Here is a 19,333-nt window from a genome sequence, read left to right as displayed (position 1 = left end):
TGCACTATAACTACTCTAGAGAACAGGATAAAAGGGAATTAGACAGATAAAGGGTAGATGAGTTTTTTTGGGGAGGCATACAAACACACACCAGTGCATGCTGTCATATTTTTTATTTCAATTTTTAGTTATTCCACAAAAGGTTTGACACTAAAATGTTCACAGTTCTAATGATAAATACAATAACATCACTCTCTCTCTCCCTGTCATTCGGTTTCATATGCACACATATTCAAACATACAATACTACAGTGAAATTCAAGGTCATGACAGAAAAACATGAATATTAACGGAGTTATAATCAAAATCACAGTAATGTCCATTTAACAATTTACAGTAATAAATCATCAGCTTAACTTTAATATATTACACTTGATCCGTCATACACTTGATGCAATAACTTATTTGATTGTCATTGGCTACATTTAGTTTAGTTTTGAATCTTATAAGCTATTTTGTGCATTTGATTGATTGTCTTAGCACAGTGTCAAGCTTGATTGTCATTGGTTGTTTCATATCAGCATTATATATGGCTGATTTATTCCTTGATGAACTGAAACAGATTTGTGTCATACCATACCAGCATATTTAAAACTATCAATGTCTGATATCTACAGATGCAGTTTAAATCCCTATGCGAGCAGTTTGCTTTTAAGTTGCACACGAATCAACTACTATTTGGAATACAAAAGGCAGGGTGTCAAACAATGCTGTCTTTATCAGACCGGATCTGAATCGGTCATCTTTGATATCTATAACCAGACTAGTTTGTGCTGTTGCCTAAAACGGTGGAGCCCTACCATTTTGTGAGGTCTTTATTTGACAGGTTTATAGCGTACACTGCTTCTCTGATGTGTAAATTAATTTTAATACACATGATTGTCTTGTGTGTTGGGAATGTTTTGTATTAAATGCTCAGTATGAAGCTCTGCTGGTTTTAGTCTGATAAATGATGTGCTGTTTACTGCAGTCTCGTCCAGTACTGACTCAGACCTTGTCCCAGTTCCTGGTCACTGCCCTGAACTGCAGTCTGTCCCGCTGTAGAAACACCAGGAAAGAAGCCTAAAGAAACAGGAGTTTCATATTTGTTTTATACAAGACTTATTTGTAACACAAAAGGAAACCAAATACACATTGACAGACATTTCTCATGCACCTAACTATTTTGGGGGTGGGATTACAGCATTGTTATGCAATGTGAGGATGGAGTGTGTTGTGTTAACTGCACTCACCTGTGTTTGCGCTGGCCGTGGGAGGCGGCGGGAGATGGGGAGAGGTGTAGGATGAGGATTCAAATTTACGAGAAAGAGGGGGTAGGGCAGAGGGAGAAGGGGGCAACATGCAGGAGTAAGTCGGGGTGGACTGAGAAGACAAAGACTAGAAAACAGGAGAGTAGAAAGAATACAGATTAATTTTTTTATTTATCAAATCAACTAAATAATACAAACAAGTCAGCTGATGTTTTTTGTGTGTGTGAGTTTACCATTATCATTATGCAAGAAATAACCCACACTGGTGTAAAAGATTATGTTGTGGTTTTTATGATGTTGATGTGCCATAGTCCAGTACAGTATAGGGTGTGTCGTGTCAAGATGTGATGAAAATAAGGCATTACTTCACTCAAGAAGTCACTGAGGATGATACTGGTCTATCTTTCTGTTTAAGGGTGGGGATTATAAAATGAAACTGATCTGTTGAACTGTCAGCTTGCTGTAAGTTTATTTTTAGAAACAAGAGCAAGCTGAATCTATCCTAATAGCAACCAGCAGAGGGAGCTATTAGGCTATTATTATTGACCTTAAAGCCCTGCCTATACCTTCCAGTTGCATAATATGTGCATGTAGTAGATTTTCTGTCTGCATTATTTACTGTTTTAAAGGCTTGCTGTTCTGCATTCTTTAAGGAGACAAAAATGTGGAAGCTGTGTTGTCTTCAAGAGTGCATCTTTTTTAATTACCACAAAAGCAAATGTTATCATGCATCTGCTATAATAGAAGAAAAATTTGTGTGTGTGTGTGTGTGTGTGTGTGTGTGTGTGTGTGTGTGTGTGTGTGTGTGTGTGTGTGTGTGTGTGTGTGTGTGTGTGTGTGTTTTAGAAACAGTAGTTGACTGTACTTACAAAAGAATGTATTAATTATTAATAATTAGTTTATGTTAACAATGCATGTATTATTAATATAATGATATTATTATTAATATAACAACAATAATAAGTATTATAAAATTAATATGAAAATAATAATTAATATGATGATAATAATAATAATAATAATAATAATAATAATAAATGATTATCATGCTTATGGTTATGATAATTATAATATTGTTATTATTATTATTATTATATATTAAAAAAGTAGTTTCTAATATTGCATCTTGATTAGTGCATTATACAGATTATAAAGATTTTAAGTATAGATAGGCACTTGACTTTTTTTCTATATTATAGTTTTTAAGAAGGTTTAAGTGAATTACCTGCATACTGGAGAAGACTGACAGGGAGCCATAGCCTGAGAGAGAGGAATCACTTCGACTGTGCATTGACCCTGTAGGAGAAAACAGAATTCAATTTAATTCAGTTCAGAATTTTTTATATACCAATTTTGCAATGTAGCAAAGCAGCTTTAATATGTGACCCTGTATGTGAAATTCAGGCTAAAGTCTCATGATCTAATATTGAGATTAGGAGCATCAAAGTTTGATTTTAATCATTGATTTAAACATTGATTTCAATCTTTGGCATGGCCAAATATACACAGTCAATATACAGATATCAAGGTTATATTTCACACAATGTTCTTGATCTTTTTGTAGATAACAGTAAATCACAATAACATGGGGTTTTATACACTCTAAGAAAGGATGTGTTAATTTTTAACTTAATTTTTATGCTATTTAACACATTATGTGTTGATTTTGTGTTCAACAAAATAAAAGGGACAACACGTGTTATAACAACACAAGATGTGTTAAACAACTAATAACAGAGATGTCTGTCCTTAACTAGACACAAAATGTTTTTTTTTAACACAACCATTTTAAGAGTGCAAACATGGTCACATATGGCTTAAAAAAATATAAAATACATTATTGCAATAAAAAGTGTATAAGAGTATAGAAATAAAAGAGAGGTGGAGTATGAGTAACACCAAACAGTGTATAAAACATCAAACACAACTTTACACATGTTTGCAATTCTGCCATAAATATTTGGTTGATTTAAGTTAAATAAGTATACAAAGCTATATACCTGAGCTGTTGTTGTGATGATATACAGGGGAATTGAAGGAAGTGCTCAGTGGAGTATGAGTCTGGGAACAGGAACTTGTGCCTCCTGATCTCTTTTGGTTTCTCAGCTTCTCCTCCCTCCTCCACTTAGCTCTCCGATTGGAGAACCATACCTGTCAATCACCCAGAGTTGCAATATGGGTCAGTGCATAAGAGCGGTCTGTTAATTTATTGTTTCAAGGCACTGCAGTTTAAAACGATCGAATTGAATCCTAACAACATTTAATAAGAAAACATTACCTGAATTCTAGCCTCTGGAAGATCAATTTTTGCTGCCAGTCTTTCTCGAGCAAAGACATCTGGATAATGTGTCCTTTCAAACTCTGGATAATACATGAAGTTTTTAATAAAACACTTTAGAACAAAGACTAATGGACAAATACGACCCTGCCTGGGTTATTATGAAATGAGAAGCAGCAAAGTTTGATTTCAGTCATTGATTTCACACTGATTTCAATCTTTGACATGACCCAACTCAGTCAATATTAAAGATATCAAGGTTTTGTTTCACAGAATGTTATTTCCATTATAAGGAGGGCTTTATGTGAAAAACTAGCTAGTTTTCACAGGCAGGGTCACAAACTAGACTTATTTTGTAAAACATCACCAGGTTGCTTAATGTGACTTGAAAGGTGTTTTTGCATTAAGCATGATCTGAGCAAAGACTATGAGTCACACCTTTCTCCAGGGCATCTATCTGCTCTTGGGTGAAGCTGGTGCGGTTTCTCTGCAGTTTCCTCTTCAGCTGCAGGTGTAGCTGAGTATCGTCCACCTCATCCCTCTCTCCATGCACCGCTCCTTCTCTCGCCCCTGCCATCTGCACATTCAGATCCTCTACACAACCATCTAGACAAAATATTAAATGCTCTCTTATTTCTAAGTCACTTTGGATAAAAGCATGAATAAATGTAAATGTGCCAGCAAGAAAACAAGCTTGGGAGTGTCTGTATGTATGCATGCTGCATTTTAGTGTGGATTATTATTATACAGACAGAACTGTCTCTTTAAAGACTGCCTTAGTGTATCACTAGTTTGACCCTATTTGTGTACATGTGAATAAACAGCAACAGTGTTGCGGGCATCTCTTTCTGCATCCATTGTCTGCTAGTTTTAACTCTTTAGCTTTTTCTGTAATGAAACGAATGATGTCAAGGCCAAAAACGGCTGTGTTTATTTGGGGTTGTAGATGTGTGGCTGATGGTGTAGCTATTGGCACCCTCGGTTTGTGCTCAGTCAAGTATAAGAATTGTTGGTTCACCCCAAAGCTGACTTCAAATACACAGACTAACAAAATCATCATGTCCTTTTAGGGCATGTGCACTCTCTGATTTTTTTAAACATCTACCAATCTACCATATACCTATCAACAGACTAGCATGTCTCACACATACACTATGTAATTTGTTTTGTTCGTGTCATATGTTGCCTTGTCGAAGATGTATACAGAGACAAACAGCAAATGCTCACATACCTGTTCCATGTTGTGTGGTGATGGTGTCAGGTGGGTGGTACCAGTTGTTTGGAGCAGTCCAGTTGGAGCCGTTTTGTAGATTCAGCATGGTCAGTTTTTCAAACATCAAATGTCACCTGTTAGCAAACCCTGACCCTCTCCTTCTTTCATTCAGACAACTCCAAACCTAAATACAGAAGAGAAAAGAGCTTACATTTACAGTAAGACCCTTATAAATGTTATTCTAAACATCAACCTCTGTATTAATGTAAATTAGTTTTACAGTCGCTTTTTTAACACCAAGTGCATTATGATGGATACATGATAAAGATTTGACCATGTTTGTACAAGCCAATTTTTTTTTATAAAATTTGGAGCATCAAATTTTGATTTCAATAATTGATTTCACATTGCATTAGATTTTTGACATGACCTTAATCAGCCAATTTTATAGATATCAAAGGTATATTTTTATCGTATGTATTGTATAGGATGATTGTGCAGAAATCAGTAAATCACACACAAAAAAGACTTCAGCTGAGTATGGGTCACATATAGGTTAAGCAAAGTAAAAAAAAAAACTATAGTTTAGTTGCCATATTAACAAAATTTGAAAATATGTAGATGCAAAAGAAACAGAGTCTAATGTCTGTACAGACGATTAATGTATTGTAAACCTCTTTTTTTCCATTTAGTATCTGTTTTATACGCACATTAACCCCTATAGACATACACACAGAGTTCATTACACACACGCAACGAATAATTAAGAAGTACAGAACATCTAGCCTGACATCGTTGAACACACACGCATGACTGGAGAGACTAATACTGTCAACTAATGTTAACAACAATACACACACTACACAACACAGAGACAGACACACACACAGTCCAAAAAAACAAAGAGATAATTATAGATGCACTGCACAATATGAAAAGATTTACATACTCGGACTTGAAACAAAAATGTATTTTAAAGTATCTGTGCCACCTGAAATACAAATATCACACATGTACCTTGCACCTCAACATAATTTACTGAGCAACCTTTAGCTAAATGAATAAATATTGTTAAATGGGGTTAGAAAAAACTGTGTCCACTGAGGCCACATTAATAAAAATTTTTAGATTAAGCCATTTAAAATAATAGAGAGAAAGAAACTCAGTGTCAGTGCATTCAATAAGTATGTGTTCCCTGCACTACACACAACATTGGTGTTGCATGCTTTACACTGTAATCAAACTTGTTACTTAATAAGTATCTATATTTCTTGCTAAATTGTATTTACATTTTTTATTATTAATGCCAATAAAGAGTCTAATAAAACAGATTGTAAGCCTGCATATGCAGAGGAAAAGATTAAATATTGACATTTTACACACAGAGATGCTCTTTTTACATACACATACTAAAATATTTATAGAGAAATATTTTGTATTTAATTATGTAATTGTCCATTAATAGTATGTGTATAAAATGTAGTAACAAATAAGTGAACTTTGTCCTGTCATGCATGCAGACATGGTGGAAAGGTTCAAAGAAGTTGTACACGAATTCTTTCAAAGTCATTATAGCACTCTTAATCCAAGACAAACACAAGTACAACTATTTGCGTCTTGCTTATCATCTTGTAAAATGCTTTTGTGTATGAAAATAAGTAAGGATTCTAGTAAGGATGGCAGGAACCTTTCCTCATGTAACAACAAACCCATTTCTGATACACTTGTCTAACTCTATTTGATCTTTCAAAACAATCTCAGTTATTCTCTCGAAAGTGAAGGCATATTGACTCACCTGGTAGATGAATGAATTGAAAAAGTGGTCCACACTTTCTCAATGTCTCTATCACTTTCTGTTCATCCCTCCTTCTATCTGCTCACTTGCTTTGTTAATGTTAGACTCTGTTTGAGAGAGAGAGAAAGAGCATGGGAGGAGAGGAAAGGGAGAGAAAGATGTAGAGAGTTAGACAGGGCGAAAGAGAGGAGGAGAGGGAGGGGCACTGGGATAGAGAGAAATGCATCTGCAGGCACTCCGGTCCTTGAAGCAACGAGGGAGGGGATGAGAGAGAGAGAGAGAGAGAGAGAGAGAGAAAGAAAGAAAGAGAGAGAGAGGGATGACACACAGACTCAGTGTCAGTGTCAGGCCTGGACTTAATGCCAGGAAAAGGGGTGATGAAGTGAGAGAGAGGTGGAAGCAAAAAAAGACTGAAATAAAGTAAAGAATTTAAGCTACAGTCTCTCCAAAACAAATTTGGTTATTGTAGATCCATGTGAGAAAGCATTAGACCATACACCTGCTCTATGATGACTGGCGGTCAGAGGTTTTAAATGAACAAAAAACTGCAAAAGTGTCCATACTAAACTTTAATAAGTTTGTATTTAAAAGTGGTAGAAGCTGCAGTCCTCATGAGGAGAGAAACGTACTCGAGTCTCTGTGTGTGCTGATTTTGCATTCAAACATGCGTAAAAACTCGCAGAGCTGCATGTTAGGGCAAGACTCACGTCACACTGTATACAACGTGTTTACCCGCCACTGCACTTTGTCACAATCCCAACGCTATATTTGCATATTTTATTGGATTATCTTTAAAACCAAAGAGCCTGTGACATTTTAAAACATGAGTAAAAATAAGACAGAGAGAGAGAGAAAGAAAGAGCAAGAGCGATATGCAGTTGGAAGCTTTATAAAGAGTCAGTTAACAATACTTAAAAATGTGAAAACTATAAGACAAGAAACTAAAAAGACTTAAAACATGTTGACTTTTTAAGGAAGGAAGTGTGACCAAATGACATTTCATATATTGTTTTTTTTTTTACAAAAAATAAAATAGAGAAACCCAAGATGTGTGATACTTCTAAAATGAAGAGATTAAAGTTTTTTGGTTTCATGATTTTTTGTGCATTTTGGTAAACAGGACAATGTGTATCATTGGTTTGCAATTGATCAAGGTATGAAGAAATGTTTAACATGTACAGGATCTGGCACTTAAATTGAGGATATTGATGAAATCATCGTACATAATGTACAGAACACTGTTTGAAATTGAAATTAAAGTACAAACAATGACTGAAATCAAAATTTGATGCTCCAATTCTTAGACTTTAGCTTGGAATTCACATTTAAACTATTTTCACTAAAAGCGTTTTATTGAAAAGCAACTTAAATTTTGTCGTACACAAAACTAGCATTGAACTTCACGGAAGTTAAAATAATATTTTATATATTATATAGCGTTTCTTAAGTTTTATGGGTTACTGTCATGGCACTTCTGTTTTACTTTGCTTGTCATCATTCACTCACTTACTATATAAAAAGGGCAGTGTGTATGTTGTCCCTAACTTCTTTTGTGCCTACTAAACTACAACCGGGTGGCAGATTTTTACATTTTTGCCATTTTTGGCTGAACTATCCCTTTGATGTGACAAACTACATCAGGTCAAGACACACGGCCAAAGCTAAGACAAAAACGCAATACGCAAAAAAGAAATACACACGATAGAGTAATAAAAGCAAAAAAAGAAGACATAACGAGGCCATGGATGTATCTTTGTAGAAAAAACGAAGGAAGGGGGACACGGAGGGCACGAGAACGAGAGGCAGAGGAGGCAGAGGAGAAGGAGGGTGCCAACTTTATTTATTTCCGGTTGACAAAACCCTCCGCTCTCTTCCTCTCTCAACCAATCCCCCCTCCCCCCCATACCTACATCTCTCTGTTTGTCACTTGTTCAGGAGATTTATAGAAAAAGACAATGACACAAAAAGTAGCGAGTTTAAACAGAAACCCACGTTTGAAAATCAAGACCTTTCTAGATAAAAAAGTGGGATTATTTTTATAAAAAATAAATCTAATGAGAGCGGATACTAATTATATGTTGTTAATATTTTGTGTCAGTGTGTTGCACACACACGTGACGTTGAGTGTGTGTTTGTTATGTGTGCTGGTGTGTGAGTATATGCTCCTTCAGGGCACATTTTTCACTGTCTTGTTAGTTCATCCCTGTCACCCTCTCTCTCTCTCTGCTGGGGGGGAGGGGGATGAGAGGTCACCATAGCAACAATGCCGGGACAAATTAACATCAAGTGCTTTAAAAAAATCTGTGAACATGTATGAGAGTGCATGTATGTGTGGTTAAAGTAAGCGCTGTTCTGGATATCCCCATTGCTGCGGCAGGGGCCTTGATGTTAATGCATCAATTACAAATAATTCATCAGGCCCACAACCTCTCCATCACTCTGCGTCATGCGCTTCGGTGTCTTCTTCCTTATTTTGTCGTCGCTGCCTTCCTGTTTCCTTTCCCATCTCTCTCTTTCTGTCTCTCTGTGTGTTGTTGTGTGCCCCCAGGCTACAGAGTGCCACGTCCTCCCTCTCCCCTCCTCTCTCTCTGGCCCTGTCACCTTCAATTGCTCTATGGTACTAGACACACAGCCACAGGCAAAGAGAGAGAAGAGAGGGGACACACGCGTACACAGAAAGAGGGGTGAGGACCGAGGCAGGAAGCAATGTGTATGTTTGGCGAGAGACAAAAGGGGTAAAGATAAAGGGCAGGTGTGAAAAGTTGTAGTGCTGAAAAATGTGAGAGAGGAAAAGAGCACAAGATACAACAAAATGAGGGATCAAAGACGAGAGAAAGTAAAGGATGTTTAGACAGACACGGCCAGTGACAATGGTCCATGCATCCATATGCGCAAATATTTTAATATCTCATATTCAAGTTAATAAGTTGGGAAACAGCAATGGCAATACCAGCCTTGATGTATAAAAGGATATGAAGAGTTTTGTTGCAAAACGAGATAACTACATTTTTTGAATTTTTCAGAAATCTAGTTTTTTGGTTGTGCATTCCAATTAATATCAATTCAACTGCAGTTGGTTTGTTTTGATTTAAACCTTCATAACTTAAAAAATACAGCTAAGTTGCACCATAAAACAAAATAATAACATGATAACATAATAATAAACGTGTTTTGACAAATAAAAAAAAAACGGAGTTATCGGGTTTTGCAACGAAACATTTCATATATAAAACAAAAGAATAAAATGTAACTATATACCAAAAAACTTCTCCTTTCTGCAGGTATTGTCTCTAAAATTTGTAAAAACTTGGTTACTAAATACTGTATTGCACTTCTCATGTTACATTCCTAGAAAAAAGGTACAAAAGCTGTTACTGGGGCGGTACCCTTTAAATAAAGAACACATTTGTACCCAAGAGTGCATAATTAGTACCTCAAAAGTACATATTTTTACCTAATTGGTACATATTAAGAGCTTTTTTTAAGGGGACTGTCCCAGTGACAGCTCTTGAACATTATATCTGAGAGTGTATTTCCTCCCTATGATGAATTGCTTTATTGTTTTCCTCACTGTTGTAATTCACGTTGGATAAAAGCATCTGCTCAATGTCTAAATGTAAATGTTTTATATGTTTCTCGTATAAAGTGGAGTTAATCTGTTCACTAAGACTGTTTTTTCTGAAAGTGTCTACTTTGTAATAAAAAAGACTGGCAGGAGAGTTGACCAATGGCATGGATTCTGGTAAAGACACATCAGAGAAAGACAGAGAGAAAAAAACACAGAAAACAAGCATAGGCTACACAGCGAAGCATCCCTTAACGGATCTGTCATGGGTAAAAAGAACTTAACAAAAAAATTTAATGGTGAAAAGCTACATTCTTAAAGTAGGCTAGCTTAGTGGTTCTCAAACTGGGGGCCGTGGCCTCCTGGGGGGCCCTGAGATGGTGCAGGGGGCCCCCAGTTTAATGACATGCATTAATTTATCATAAATTCTGTGTAATTAAACCTCTACTAAAGGCTACTAACCAACAGCACTATATTGTATAATTTAATATGCTTTGTTTAATTTAAATTTTGTGTTTTGGAATGTTTTATGTCATACATTTTTTTGGGTGGGGGCCATGAAGGGTTGCACCGTACACAAAGGGAGCCGAACGCCAAAAAAGTTTGAGAACCACTGGGCTAGCTACTACAATAAGCTACTTTGGTTGGGCTCTGGGGATTGACATTGTCTCTCTATCTCAAATTGCTCAAGTATCCTGGCTAGGTCACATTAACCCATGCTAACTTTCACATTGGCAAGGAATTATTTATTTTTTGAAGATGAAGTGATCCAGAGGACATTCACTATACCATGTCATAAACATTATAAAAACTATGGTTTATGTTAACATATTAATTATACATCTGGATGGTTTATATAAAAATAACTCATATTAAATTCCTGAGGACCAAATGTATAAGCTTGCCTGCGAGAATATTCTGTAAAATATGTATTTACGTAACTCCTTTTTAATTTTAATATTTTTATTTCAACTGTTCCAAAAATAGGCTGCGTTTTACATTTAGAAACCAGGGTCAAACAATAATAATTGTTTTAGTTTATCACAATATTACACATTAAATAACATTAAATATTCTCAATAAAACTGAATGCTAGTTATGATACATTAGGATGCATATAATCCTAAATGCAATGAATTTAGCAATCCAGACGTATTCTAAACAACGTTTCTATAAAACATGAGCTGTCCTAAACTTTTCTAGATTGCCAGGGCGCGCCTGTCTCTCTTCGTGCGCGTTCGCGTGTCAACGTGGCGCTTCATAGCCAATAGAATTTAGAATATTGCAAGGTACCACCCACTATTCTCTTCGGATTGGCTTAATTTCGTGTCAGTTAAACATTTTTGTGTCCACGTAACGCTGACTGCTCCGCCTACTTTTACGTGCATTTTAAAGAGGTAACGTGCCAACGCGTACTCATCAACTTGAGATAAACGGGTGTATTCATGCAGAAATCTTTGCAGAATCGGTAAGTCATTTTTATATATATAAAAATGTCCTTTTCTTTGCCTCTGAATTGTTGTGTATAAACTTTAAACTGTAGCTTAGGTTTGGGAATGTTTTTCAATAGTTATGGTCTTTTGTAAATCAGTGCAATGCAAACATTTGATAATTTCACACGTCACCGTTGTATGATTAGGCTTTAACATAAAACATCTTATTTTATTTAAAGGCGTAAAATACGATATTATTTCGCATTTTTATTCATTTAAATCTGACCATTGAGGATAACAGTAAATTTAAATGTACTCAATGCAACTAGTTTTGAGTAAGTGTGCAACATTTTTCTACTATACATACTTTTTTTTACTTTCCACTTTACCAGTATCATGAATTGAGAATACATTTTATTAAACACATCTCTCCTCTCTGTCTCCCTCAAACACACATCAGGGGAAATATGCAGCTGCTCTTTTTGGGAACACTTGCCCTGCTTGTTGGGGTCACAGTTACAGTGCCTGCACAGGAGAAGCGTGTACACCGTCAGTCTGACCTCAGTGACCACGCTCACGATGATTCTCATGGTTTTCAGTATGACCACGAGGCCTTTCTGGGCAAAGAAGAAGCCAAGACCTTTGACCAGCTGAGCCCTGAGGAAAGCAAAGAGAGACTGGGGTAAAAATTAAAAAAAGCCAAAATATTTACATAAATATGAGGAAAAACAATCATCCTATATCTGTCTATCAATCTTCATGCTTTCCCTAATATATTAAATGTATATTTCCATGCAGAAAGATTGTGGATCGTATCGATACAGATAAAGATGGTTTCGTCAGCCATGCGGAGCTCCACCACTGGATTAAACACAGACAGAGGAGATACATCGAGGAGAACGTGAACAAGCACTGGAAAGACTACGACCAGAACAAGGATGGGAAGATTGCATGGGCTGAGTATAAGAACACAACTTATGGATTTTACATGGGTAAGTGAATCAAACATTTGAATATGTGTGAGGAACATAATTGTGCTATGTTTGATAGGAGATGGTTGTGCACAGTAACAGTAAATGTTATTGTATTACAGATGAAGAGTTTGATGATATTGATGATAAGATGAGTTACAAATCCATGCTCACAAGAGATGAGAGGAGATTTAAAAATGCAGACCGGGATGGGGATGGCGTTGCTACCAGAGAAGAGTTTACTGCATTCCTTCATCCAGAGGAGTTTGACTACATGAAAGATGTTGTCATACAGGTAAAGTGAGGGATGGATGGATGGAATAAGTAATAAAACATGAAAAAATTGACATGCCTTTTTCTACATTTTTACAGGAAACAATTGAGGACATTGACAAGAATGGTGACAAGAAAATTAATCTACAGGAATACATTGGCAAGTATTTGCACAATATCAACACACATTATGATACTTTGGGTTAAAACAATACATTTTTTTACAATTATGTGAAATTTTGCCCCCAGGGGATATGTATACACCTGAGGATGGGGAGAATGAACCAGAATGGGTTGTAACAGAAAAGAAACATTTTTCAGAGTTCAGAGATCTCAACAAGGTATGGAATCGAAACTGCAAAGAAATTTAGGTTGATCAATCAATTTCATTATGTTTATGGTTTTTGTTAGGATGGTTTTCTTGATGCCAGTGAAGTAGCTAATTGGATCCTGCCAGGAGAGGTGGACCATGCAGATAATGAGGCCAAACATCTCATTCACGAAACTGATAAAGATCATGTAAGTGAGACTCGCTGGGGCTATGCTTGGGGGGGCAGATTCAAAAACTGATTGATTCTAATTAATTTTTCTTCTGTCTTTCTGTCTGCTTCACTTAATTCACTACCACTGAATCACTATGGACTTGCATCTTCCCCATGTAATTGACTAACCAGGATGACAAAATCACCAAAAAGGAGATTCTGGCAAACTGGAACATGTTTGTTGGGAGCCAAGCGACTAATTACGGAGAGGATCTCACCAAAAGACACGATGAGCTTTAATAATGTCACACATGGGTCTTGGTGAGGGAAATCAGGGGCGGTATATTTTTGGTATGAGATGTTTAGAATATAGGGCAAGGAGGAATATGAAAAAGTTGTATTATCATGTTGGGTTGAAACAATTCTACAGTCAAGTCAGGGGTTAGGCTTCTTGGTTATAAGAACTGAAGAAATGGAGAAAAAAACTAAAGGTCAAGGCAGACAGTGTAATTTATTGTCAAACGTTTCATCCATTCAAGATTTTTTGGGCAACCAAATCTGATAAAAAAATACTTTACACACAAAATATAATGAACACTCCATTACACTTATGTTATACAAAGCTGTAGAGCTCTAGGATGCTCAGGAACTCAGCACTGAATAGTGGGCCAGTTGCAGATAAACTCACTGTAACAGGCCTGGTTTGACTGTTACAAACATTTTATTACATTAGTGATCTGTGATTTCACATTTTACATGAAACAATCCATGTAGTGTAAGGGGTAGGAGGAGACAAAAGTGATTGACACTTTATTGCTGAAACATTTTTCTCTCTGTGAATTCTAAATAAAGCCATGTTGGTTTTTGGTTAATTTTGGAGTGGGATTTTATTTTAATACTCTTGCATAGAATTGATTAAGCTCTTAACATGATAAGATGGAATCAAAAAAACGCTTTAAAGTCATTTTAACAGCAAAATTCAACTATGGTAAATTTTAAGGTAAAGTGTGCAATATTTGATGTGTGAATGCCTTTAGGGGAATCAACATATGAATAAGTGGTTTATAAAGCAGCCATGGTCAAATACCCCCCCAGCCCCCGTAGGGTGCATCCCTTTGCATAAAAACCATTTCATAAAACTGAGGACACCCTGTCACCATCTTGACCCCCCACAGTTTGAGAACCACTGCCATAGAGAGTGCATATTGTGGCACTATCAAATCAGTGCTCATTTTGGTCTGACAGGGAAAAATGTCACAATTTTCAGCGTGATTGAACAGCTCAACATAGCAACATTGGCTCAAAGAGTGGAGCGAGTTCAGCCTAGGATTTTTTTGAAAACTAGTAGCACAGAAATTTTACACTTTACCTTTTTCACAAACTCATACACAAAAGTATATCAGCTGTTACCCTCTTTATTTGTCTGTACTCTTGCTATCATTCCCAGGATGGACGTCTATCTCTCAGTGAGATCATGGATAGAATGGATTTCATTAAGGTCAGCACCATAACTGACTTTGGGACCCTGGTAGTGGACAATCATGATGAACTTTAACCACATAACCAACAGAAACTGCCTCACTTTCTCAAAAACTATTAAAAAAGACAAAATGGACTTCTTATAAGTGTGTAAAATAAACCATTTATTAAAGAAAACGACTACAATATCTGTTCTATATGAATGTCACGATTAAATGTAAACAATATTTTAAGGGAAAAGATAAAAACAACTGCAAGTTGTTTTTCAAATTACCCCTTACTAAACAAATGACAAAAAAACCTTGCAAAAAGCCCAGGCAATTAATAAAAATATTTACATGGTCAAAGTAACGTGCACCTCCGATTCTCTCGCTTACGCTTGCATGACGGGTCTGGCCTCTTTAGCTTTAAGGTCCACTCCTGACCCAGCAAAACCGGTCCCACCCTGCCAAAACAAATTTTCCATTTAACCACTTCAACATTTATATATAGCAACATTTTACTTTCATTCTATTACTCACCCTCTGCAAAGGTATGATGTCCTTTTCCTTCAGTTTATCTCCAGTCACTGGATCGACCATGTCTTTCCGTATAAGCTTCTCTACACACTCCATGGTGACAACCACTCCACTTGGGGAAAGACAGTAAAAAGAGAGACAAATCTAAAAGTGAGAGGAAGGACTAACCATATACAATTATTCTTAGCAAGCTATATTAAAGAGCACCTATTACAACACACCATATTATTTTCCACATACCATACATTATTGTTACATATCTATGTCCTGCCTCCCTGAAACGGGTTGATTTTTTACAAAGCTCATCGTTCTGAAAAGTGCAACGTCCTTCGATTGCCCAGCTAACCAGTACATTGTAATTGCCCTGAATACCTCCGTCGTCATCCGGAAGTGTGACGCTCCTTACCGTATTTGGAAGATAAGCTCCCAATGCAATACTGACAGGAGTTAATATCGTCTTTATTACCTTATCAATACGAGCCGAATCTGATCCAAAAAATGCAGATGACCAAGCTAATAGATCAACCTGATAGACCCGCGTGGCTTGAGCAGGACGTAACAAATTGGTCAAGTAAGGATACTAAAACATTAAGACTATGTCTGTATTTGTGATCGTAGAAACGACAAACAAGCGCTACTTTGCACTGCTCAAAACTTGTGTTTGAGTTATGGTTTAATCAGTAGCAAATTCTTTAAATATGAAAACACAGACTATGTACAGGCTGTATTTCAAAAGTGGGTGGAATTATGATAATGACCAACAGGTCAACAGGCCCAGGAAGTAAACAATCCGTGTGTTTGTTGTAGTCCAAGAAAAAAAAGATTTAATTTGTAGACAAAAACTAATGTCAATGTTTATTTTTGGGATTTGTACCTTTGCATATCGTTAACATGTAATAACACTCACTTACACACCAAAGGAAATCATGAATCTAAAAATAGATGCGCTTTAATTAGATTTTAAAATAATGTAAAAGTCAAACTCACGAGTGTCTGAGAACTGCACACGGCACAAAGTTACCAAGTGTATCTTTTGTCACGGCACACACATATCTGTCCTGAGGAGGGAATAACATTTTAAAAAACTTTGAAAAACATCAAAACAACATATTTTAATGCACTGCTTTTCATTTGATTGCCTGCATAAGGTATAAATCTATTTTATGTATTCTTACATAAAACATAAGAGAAATGGGAATGGCCTTGGTCGCCAACTTACTTGGCGTGTGAGGAGGGCTACCCTGTCCAGACTTGGGTCCAGGGGAGTAAAGTGCACAGGAATCAAATCACTCATCTTTAACGGACGTCCCGACATGGGGCACAACACTGTCTTTGACTGAGAGAGAAGAAGAGATGGGAAAACAGTTAACTACAATCAAATCAGTCCCAAAAAGGGGATCATCAAGTGTACGCCTTAAAGTGTGATCAGACAGATATTAATCTCCATAGAACAATACTGGGAAATAAACTTAATAAGAGGGTGAAAGGGCACCATTTGGACCCTCAAGGTTTGACACTAAAAGTTACTCATGCACTATCTACACTTTACAGGACTAAAAACAAACATTTGACCAACTTATCAAGGGCATTATGACCACACAAAAACACACTTGGCAGAAGAAGTAGTAACTGAAATCTGATTGTAGCGTGAGCTAAGTGAATTGTGTAATGCTCTTCAGCATTATGACTCACAGGTTTTTTAAGTAAGGTGGGTTTGGCCTCTGGTGTGAGGCTGGGGATCCAGAAGCTGGGCAGGACTTGAGCAGAACTGGACTCCCCTGCTGAAGAGTCACTGGAGGAGCTGACTGGCTTTCCATCATCTTTAGATTTATCTACCGAGACATCAAATGATACAGCACGTTTACGGTGCGTTTTTAACCAATATGTATGTGCAAATAAAGCAAAAAAGATTATTTTGATCTAAATGATCTTCTGATCTAATTCTTCAGTATTTGTACCTGAGGTAAAGGGATTGATTGGCTTGGACACAATGTTGCCCTCGCGCTGTTTGAACTTCTCCGCTCTCTCTCTCTCCTCTGACTTGGACTCAAGCTGACCCTCGCTCTTCAAAGCCTGTTTCTGCTTCTCATATGCCTATGTTTATTAATATATGGGTGTTAGAAGGAAACTCGTGAGAGAACCACATTAAAAGTTAGAGTAAAACAACCTTCATCTTCTTAGCAATCTCTGTCTTCTGGTGAAGGATGTATTGCAGAATGGCTTCTTTTTCATAGAGGTACCCATCTTCACTGCCATGTATAAAAACATACACAAAGCACATCAACACTTTGCTGGCCACTGTAACTATCTAGTTAGTAGTACATTCACCTTTAACGTTACATCACACACAGCATGTAAAGGAAATAACTGAGGCTCATACGTTACGACGGGGTCCCTGCATGGCTGTAAGGAGAGACAACAGCAGTCAAAATCTTTAATGGCGTCTTTTCCCAAACGCACACTCTGTGTCCCATAACCCGACGAGGCTGGAAAAGTCAAAAAATGTGCATAATCGTAATGATGCAATATTACATATGGATTGCATTGATAATAGTTATTGTGTGTAAAACAACCGCACAAACACGCCAATATTTGTATTACCGGTATCTTTCTTCTTCTCGTGATAAGTGTAAACAGCCCCAGCTGTGCAGTTCTTCCCATGTCGAGTCATGTTTGTCCTTCGCAAAAACCAAATTAATTATTATTTTGAGAGATGAACAGATTTTTATTACACTCTGGTAACGTTAGCTACAGACGACCGATGATTACCTAACAAGCTATAATGATCATTGGTTACCAGGAAATTCACATAAGACTACGAACTACAAGACAAAAAGGACATATGGACCACACCCAGTGAGTACTATTATAAAGAAAATAATTTAATAATAAAACACCACACGCGCAGAACTTGATGTTTACCTCCTGTAAATGGAAACCGGATCAAAGATGTCTGCTGTTCCACTTCCTGGTTCATCAGAAATTTCAAAATAAAAGTTTTTAAGGCGGTGGTTTGTAATGGGTGTGTAATGTCATCATGTCACGTACATTGCGGTTTTGACTTTTGAATGATAACGGAGCTGAATTCGCTGTAAACATATTGTTGATTTAAGGTAAATTCTCAAATGTAAATGCATCAAAATAAAACCATATTTTTCTGTGTTTAAAAACGATTTTTTGTTTGTTTTTCATCTTTAAATTATATGAAAAGCAAACTAACTCGTAAATTTGTTGGACTGATAAGAGACGTTGGTATATTAAAATAAATGATCCCTGTTTGTTCACCTTTTATTTCCTTTATTTATTTATTTATAAAATATTTTTTCTCAATATTTGTGCGCCTTGCTACTTTTTACTTAGTAAAAAATATGCCATTATGATCAGTGTACATTTTGTTTATGCTCAATAGAAAAGGTACTGTTTTGCATTATATCATACTGTTTTATGCATTTGACAGACTGTTATATCCAAAGAGACTTACAGCCTATTCAAGGTTTAATCTGTATGTGATCTCTGGGAATAAACACATAAATACAGGTAATTTATTATTTCTACTTCTACTTTCATTGCTTATAAACCAATATCAAATAATAATAGTAATAATAATATTGATTAAAATAACATTTAAAACATTTATAGTCAATTCAACACATTTATTTAATTAATTTTTATTTTAATTTTTATTAAATGAAATCCCCAGTGCACTATTCTTCATCTTTAGGCTCTTTTAGACTAAGTACCTTTATATTTATTGCTAGTATATGGTATTGTATTTATAGGCTTATGACTAATAGCTATTATCATTACAATCTTAATAATACATATCAAAATAAATTCTCAAAGTTTTTTTCATAAATCATAGCATCAGTCCAAGAGTGTGTATGTTTTTGGTTGTATTTTGATACACAATGGAGACATAAATAGACATAAATAAAACGTCCCATAATTTTATTTCACTCAGCAACGTCAAAACAACAGTTAGGTATGAATTTACAATTCATAGTTTATGTTAATAAACTGTTTAAAAAGAAAACAATGTTACGTAATTTAAATTTATTTCAAAGTTATTACAATGT

The 19,333-nt window shown here is 36.1% G+C and overlaps 4 protein-coding genes across 10 annotated transcripts in view; 1 reads left to right on the top strand and 3 right to left on the bottom strand.

The window, feature by feature from the left end:
• Positions 1 to 98: 98 nt before the first annotated feature.
• On the bottom strand, positions 99 to 6,718 carry pax10 (paired box 10). Its single transcript, XM_065277246.2, has 8 exons — positions 6,537 to 6,718; positions 4,760 to 4,925; positions 3,967 to 4,134; positions 3,529 to 3,611; positions 3,251 to 3,401; positions 2,476 to 2,546; positions 1,233 to 1,377; positions 99 to 1,062 (listed from the first exon to the last, which is right to left on the bottom strand). The coding sequence occupies exons 2-8, from the start codon at positions 4,863 to 4,865 to the stop codon at positions 962 to 964; spliced, it is 825 nt and encodes a 274-aa protein (XP_065133318.1). The 5' UTR covers positions 4,866 to 4,925; positions 6,537 to 6,718; the 3' UTR covers positions 99 to 961.
• A 4,707-nt stretch (positions 6,719 to 11,425) lies between these two features.
• On the top strand, positions 11,426 to 14,925 carry rcn3 (reticulocalbin 3, EF-hand calcium binding domain). 2 transcript variants are annotated; one of them, XM_065274075.2, is made up of 8 exons: positions 11,426 to 11,569; positions 11,995 to 12,216; positions 12,333 to 12,526; positions 12,628 to 12,800; positions 12,878 to 12,938; positions 13,028 to 13,119; positions 13,190 to 13,297; positions 14,708 to 14,925. In XM_065274075.2, exons 1-8 carry the CDS (start codon positions 11,547 to 11,549, stop codon positions 14,813 to 14,815), a joined length of 981 nt encoding a protein of 326 aa, XP_065130147.2. In that variant the 5' UTR covers positions 11,426 to 11,546; the 3' UTR covers positions 14,816 to 14,925. The 2 variants fall into 2 exon arrangements, with proteins under 2 accessions (XP_065130147.2, XP_065130148.2); XM_065274076.2 differs by lacking the exon at positions 14,708 to 14,925 and adding an exon at positions 13,453 to 14,132.
• nosip (nitric oxide synthase interacting protein) lies at positions 14,877 to 18,227 on the bottom strand. 4 transcript variants are annotated; one of them, XM_073813972.1, is made up of 10 exons: positions 18,180 to 18,227; positions 17,859 to 17,935; positions 17,638 to 17,743; positions 17,425 to 17,506; positions 17,217 to 17,351; positions 16,950 to 17,093; positions 16,477 to 16,593; positions 16,245 to 16,315; positions 15,261 to 15,369; positions 14,877 to 15,184 (listed from the first exon to the last, which is right to left on the bottom strand). In XM_073813972.1, exons 2-10 carry the CDS (start codon positions 17,926 to 17,928, stop codon positions 15,113 to 15,115), a joined length of 906 nt encoding a protein of 301 aa, XP_073670073.1. In that variant the 5' UTR covers positions 17,929 to 17,935; positions 18,180 to 18,227; the 3' UTR covers positions 14,877 to 15,112. The 4 variants fall into 4 exon arrangements, with proteins under 4 accessions (XP_073670073.1, XP_073670074.1, XP_065133325.1 ...); XM_073813973.1 differs by lacking the exon at positions 18,180 to 18,227 and adding an exon at positions 18,027 to 18,173; XM_065277253.2 differs by lacking the exon at positions 18,180 to 18,227 and having other exon boundaries at positions 16,950 to 17,089; positions 17,216 to 17,351; positions 17,859 to 18,173.
• A 961-nt stretch (positions 18,228 to 19,188) lies between these two features.
• LOC135768039 (uncharacterized) overlaps positions 19,189 to 19,333 on the bottom strand; it is a 4,440-nt gene continuing 4,295 nt past the window's right edge. For all 3 annotated transcript variants that reach the window (XM_073813970.1, XM_073813969.1, XM_065277256.2), the window contains one exon: positions 19,189 to 19,333. This exon is cut by the window's right edge and continues 211 nt beyond it. The gene's annotated coding sequence lies outside the window, so the exon portion shown is untranslated.

Source organism: Paramisgurnus dabryanus, chromosome 3 (genome assembly GCF_030506205.2).
Source record: "Paramisgurnus dabryanus chromosome 3, PD_genome_1.1, whole genome shotgun sequence".
NCBI lineage: Eukaryota > Metazoa > Chordata > Actinopteri > Cypriniformes > Cobitidae > Paramisgurnus > Paramisgurnus dabryanus.
This window is presented reverse-complemented; position numbering and strand designations above follow the sequence as displayed.